The sequence below is a fragment of the Zea mays genome, chromosome 1, assembly GCF_902167145.1.
Source record: "Zea mays cultivar B73 chromosome 1, Zm-B73-REFERENCE-NAM-5.0, whole genome shotgun sequence".
In the NCBI taxonomy this organism is placed as follows: Eukaryota; Viridiplantae; Streptophyta; class Magnoliopsida; order Poales; family Poaceae; genus Zea; species Zea mays.
This window is the reverse complement of record NC_050096.1, coordinates 103,507,525-103,512,796: the sequence shown is the minus strand read 5'-3', so window position 1 is coordinate 103,512,796 and position 5,272 is coordinate 103,507,525. Positions and strand designations below refer to the sequence as shown.

General features: G+C 48.3%; 1 protein-coding gene across 2 annotated transcripts; it reads left to right on the top strand.

Moving 5' to 3' along the window:
- The first annotated feature begins 3,423 nt into the window (after positions 1–3,423).
- LOC100272480 (uncharacterized) lies at positions 3,424–4,930 on the top strand. 2 transcript variants are annotated; one of them, XM_020547403.3, is made up of 2 exons: positions 3,424–4,197; positions 4,294–4,930. In XM_020547403.3, the coding sequence occupies exons 1-2, from the start codon at positions 3,572–3,574 to the stop codon at positions 4,415–4,417; spliced, it is 750 nt and encodes a 249-aa protein (XP_020402992.1). In that variant the 5' UTR covers positions 3,424–3,571; the 3' UTR covers positions 4,418–4,930.
- Positions 4,931–5,272: the final 342 nt, after the last annotated feature.

The window sequence follows — 5,272 nt, the reverse complement described above, 5'->3', positions numbered from 1 at the left end:
TAGATCTCAAAAAGTTATGGAACTTTATAGTTGGTCAGATTTTCAAATGAACTCATTTAGTGCCTTAAATAATCAAATTACTCTCGGTTTATTATAGTACATGGGGAATGAAAACGTAACATAGGCATAGTTGGTGTAGTAGTGTAGTGGTATTGGAGTGTATGCGCGAGAGAGAAGTTGCGAGTTTGAATCTCACCATTTACAAAACATATAAATTTCATTCAAAATAACAGTGCAAAATAATAGGGTTAAGATAATAGGTAGGGTTGGAGAGTTGTTCCTATAATTTAAAAAAATATTTTGCTTTTTTCGATTCTTAATTTGCCAAGTGTTTTTCTTTGCCGGGTGCTTTTTGATACTCGACAAAGTGTCCGAAAAAAGTACTCGGCAAAGAACACTTTACCGATAAAATATTTGCTGAGTGTTTTTGCCGAGTGTTACACTCGGCAAATGTTTTGCCAAGTGTAAAATAGCTTTTGCCGAGTGTCTTAGACACTCGAAGACACTAAGCAAAGAATACGATTCCGGTAGTGATAGTTGCATCTCCTAATCACGACAGTATTAGTATTTGCCATATAAATTATCCCTTTATATATATACCGTGTCACATGAGAGTTTTATCTTGTGTCACTTCAATATTTATTATATATTATAAATATTAATATATAATACATAGTTAAAGTTAAATGTATTTATATTTTCAAAAATAGCATAGACCCTGTGTAGGTATATTGGAGATTCTCTTTCGATCAGCGGATCAGGCCAAGACAAATGCATGATGCATCTTTGTGGGCGCAGGTTGTAAGATAGGAGGCATGGGTGGACTATCCTTACAACCACGTCATGTACGTACGTGTCGCGCATGCAAATTTTCCAACTAGTTCTAACGAATGGCTCCGTACAGCTGTCGCACGATGGTTCTCTTGTGCTAGGCTGCTAGCTTAGCAGCAACGTGGGAGACTGCAGCAGGACGTCCCAGTGGTCCTGGAGACTATAGTTGTCCTGCATGGTAAAGTCCGAGGTTTACCCGCCCATGGCCGGTGGTGTTTAGATCCTGTTTCTAACAAAACAATTTCAGATTTCGGAAACTATTTTACGCCTTTTTTTTTTCTTTTTGTCAAAAAATACTTTGGATGCCGATAAAGTCAGGAAAAAATGCTTTAAACCCCTCCGTCTCTTTGACGTGTGCCTAACAGTTGGATGCCATGAATTGCTAGGAGTTCAATTTTGCCTTTCTGCTCCAGCAGGCCTATCATCGAGAGAGTTTACAGGTTATAGATTGACACAGTGTTAGCAAGGGCGCCCAGCTAAGGTTACATAATTCTTAACAATTATACTATTACAACTAGAGAGGGCAACGAGGACCCGATCCTCGATTCACCGTGGGAAATTCCTTCATTAGGGCTAGTTTAGAAGTCCAAATCCCGGAGGGGATTGAATGAGCTAAAATCACCTTCTTATTAAAAATTGAATAAGGACGAGATTTTAGCCCCTCCAATCCCCTACGGATTTGAGACTCCCAAACTAGCCCTTAGAGAATGGGATGGAGAAGAAACTTCCCCCGCGGGATATAAACGGGAAAATTTAGCCTTCGACAGGTAAACGGGGATGGAGACGGGTAAGCATTCTCTATCCCCGTTCTCCATGTGGACTCATTAAACTTGCACGCGACTATGTTTTTGTGTATAGATTAACGACAAAAATAAATAATTACTGTGTCAAAAAACCACTAATTATATAAATGTGTTCATTTTGATGTATGCATAATGATTTCTTAAATCTGACGATGTGTATAAATGACAATTTTTAATATTAATAACAAAGAATGTATGTCTTAATTATAATTTAAATGGGGATGGTGATGCCCGTTGGAGATTTATCCCACGGAGAACGGGATGGGAAAGAAATGTTCCCCACAAGCGTTCGTGGGATCACCGCGGGAAAAAATCATGGCGGAAACAGGGACGGGGAGCTATTTCCCGGCGGGCAATTCACCGTTGCCGTCCCTAATTACAACAGTATATGGCGCTGTCTGTTTCCGTTTTTTACTAAACATGATTTTTGCAGCCGCTGAATCTATTCTCTAATTCTCAGTTACTAATTCAATTTTTTGATTATGGACAATATCAGAATAGGCAAAGGCGAGTTTTATCACAGGTTGTTTCGTGGGATTATACGATTCTGAACAATATGCGTGACAATAGGTAACGCCGAGATGATAGATTCATAAAACAGAAAGCCTAACTTGCTTACGTATACTTGTATAGCACTTTGTTGATCGACACTAAAGAGATGCTAAATCCTATAAGCACTTCTCCTATATTTTAGTCAGCTGAACTTTTAGATAATTAAGACAATACTTGTACAAGTAGTTAATATAATTTAATTACTATTTTATAATTTCTCTTTAGTATTATAGGTTTTTTTTATCCTCATCCAACTACAGAAATAATTATTAATTATTTTTTATTAATGTAGATCAGATTTTATCAAATATATGTTTTCATCTAATATTTTTATCGTCAAAACTAAAATTATATATTACTCCTGCCTAAATTGTCTGGTTCGCTGAACAGGGCCCATGCATGACGTCACCACGAGGTGTATGTGTGGATATGGATCGGCCCATAGATCGACGGACCTGCATTATTCTTGTCTGTTTCGACTTGGACGTGCATGCGCCGCAATCGGAAGCGCTGTCGGCCGTCCGTCCAAACGTATTTGGGGCTCTTGTTTCTTTGCGACGAAAAAAAAAGGTAAAGCGACGTGTAGTGTAGTGTAGATGTCACCAGCGCTGCAGTGCACCGGACGCACCGTGTAACGACGACTCTTTAATTTGTCGATGCACGGCCATGCCTTTGCAACAGCTAAACACATCTGCACACCACGTACATTTGTACTCCTATGTGACTAGGCAAAACTTGAGAGAAAAAACCGGCCGTTCGTGTATCTTCACTGCGAGGGTGCTGGCGTGCTGCAAGCCTGCATCTTCATGTACTCGTAGTAGTAGAGGGCTAGAGGCACGAACAGGATTACATTTAGCTTCCAAAATAAAAACAAGCAACAGTTTTGTTGGCTAGTCTGCCTCTTGTTACATGCAAGGTTCCGTCCGAGACCAGAACCGCGGCTGGGCGGCCGGGGAACTGGGTAAACCAGCGGCGGCCCAGCCCCACCACCAGCTGCAGATGCATTGCACGCACCCCGCCCAGGCGCGCACCGCACGGTCGGGCCGGCGAGTCCTTCTCTATCGTCATCGGTGCATGCCTGGTGGCGCGACTTTTACGGTGGCCCCAACACGTGGCCCCCCGCTTCACGTGCCCCTCCTCTCCCTACGCTTCCCCCTCCCCGCCTCGCCGTGCGTGATGCGTCCCACATGACCCGCGGTTGCCGACGCCGTCAATCTCGCCGTCACATGCCAAGCCTTCTATTCCGTCGTCGCCTTCATCTTCCGTCCCTTGTCTTGCTATAAAACAACACAACGAAACAAGGCGGGGGAGAAGAGAAGCCAATCCTCCATCACCGCCACCGCCCGAGCCCCGAGGCCTAGGCCCTGATCTCTGCCTACCAAACAATGGAAGCCACAGCAGCCACCTTGTCCCGCTCCGCCTCCCTCTCCGCCGGCCGCCCCCACCGCTCCCGCACCGCCAGGTTCCCGCCACCACCCCCACACCTCACCCCGCTCTCGGCTGCCGCGTCCCCGCGCGGCCTCCCGCTCCGCCGAGCCAGGTCCGACGCCGAGGTCGCCTACTTCGCGAGATCCGCCGTCCTCGTCCGCCACGCTCCGATCCCCGCCATTATCGTGGCCGACGAGGAAGAGCGCCAGGATGACAACAGCAAGGCGCCAGCAGGCCTCGACGGCGCCGGCGCCGGCAGGAACGGCAGCAGCCACCGCGGCGGCAGCGGAGGCCGTGGCGGCGGCGGCGGCGGCGGCGGCTGTGACATGGGCGAGTACTACCGCCGCGTGCTGCGGGTGGATCCCGGGAACCCGCTGCTGCTGCGCAACTACGGCAAGTACCTGCACGAGGTGGAGCGCGACCTGGCGGGCGCCGAGGGCTGCTACGCGCGCGCGCTGCTGGCGTGCCCCGGGGACGCCGACCTGCTCAGCCTCTACGGCCGCGTCATCTGGGAGGCGCGCCAGGAGAAGGACCGCGCCGCGGCCTACTTCGAGCGCGCCGTGCAGGCCGCCCCGGATGACTGGTGAGGACTACTCCGATGCTTCCAGTTCCACGCCGTGATACCTCACTCGTTCATCGATCGGTTATTGATTGGTATGGTACTGCTGTGATGGTGCAGCTACGTGCTCGGGTCCTATGCGAGCTTCCTGTGGGACGCCGAAGACGACGACGAGGAAACAGGCACCCCAGCGGTCGATGTGGTCGCGTCGTGCGACTCGCCGGCGTTGGTGCCCGCGTGCTGATCGTTGTCCGCGTGGGGTGTGGACGGTGTCCGGTGGTCACCTGCTTCATCTGCTGTGTTTTGTTAGGACTGGTGTACATATGAGGACGGATGAGGGCGGCGGAGGGAGCACCAGGGTAAATCAACTGTCACCGCCGTCTACGGAACCGGCGAAAAATAATTAACAAGGAACCTCGCCGACGGGACGAACGCGCGGCGAAAAATAACGATGGCCGCAGCAAAACGGCTGGGCCATCGACGGTCACCTCGTTTGCCTCTACTCTAATCATTACTGTTTGTGTTTGATAGATGTGTTAGTGCGACCTTGTAGCTGGATGAATAGCTGAATTTACTGAGCAGTTGATGTACTTAGGCTCCTGGTGACCTAAAATGGGTGTGCAAATGTGCAATCCTAGTGATCTAAAATCAGTAGTGTGTAATCCTGTTTTTCTACATTGATAGTCGATAGAGGACTGCCTCGCTATATAGCTTGAGCTCAATAAATCACTACTAATACTAGTACCAGTGTGTTGTTGCAGATGTGTGTACCAGTCGTATGACCGATGACCGAGTAGGCTAGAATCATACCGTGTTGGTGCTCGAGCAAGCAGGTTGGATTGTGTGCACCACTGCACTGCACCTACGCAGGCCAGCCAACTATCAGTCGGCAGTCCGCACATGCAGCGGGGTGAATGGCTACCGCACGGCGCATTGTGTTTCTGTTTCTGGGCCATTTTTCTTTTGGTGAATGGCTCCCGCACCGCGCATAGCCTTTCTGTTTCTGGCCCATTGTTTTTGGGAGAAGCAGCTTCCTCGCTTGCTGAATAATATACGCACGGAGAAGAAGCAAAATTTATAAGCTTTGATCAATAAACAT

Coding starts and splice junctions, on each gene's coding strand:
- LOC100272480 (XM_020547403.3), top strand. CDS start 3,572: ATGGAAGCCACAGCAGCCACCTTGTCCCGCTCCGCCTCCCTCTCCGCC. Junction 4,198..4,293: donor CAGGCCGCCCCGGATGACTG/GTGAGGACTACT, acceptor GTGATGGTGCAG/CTACGTGCTCGGGTCCTATG.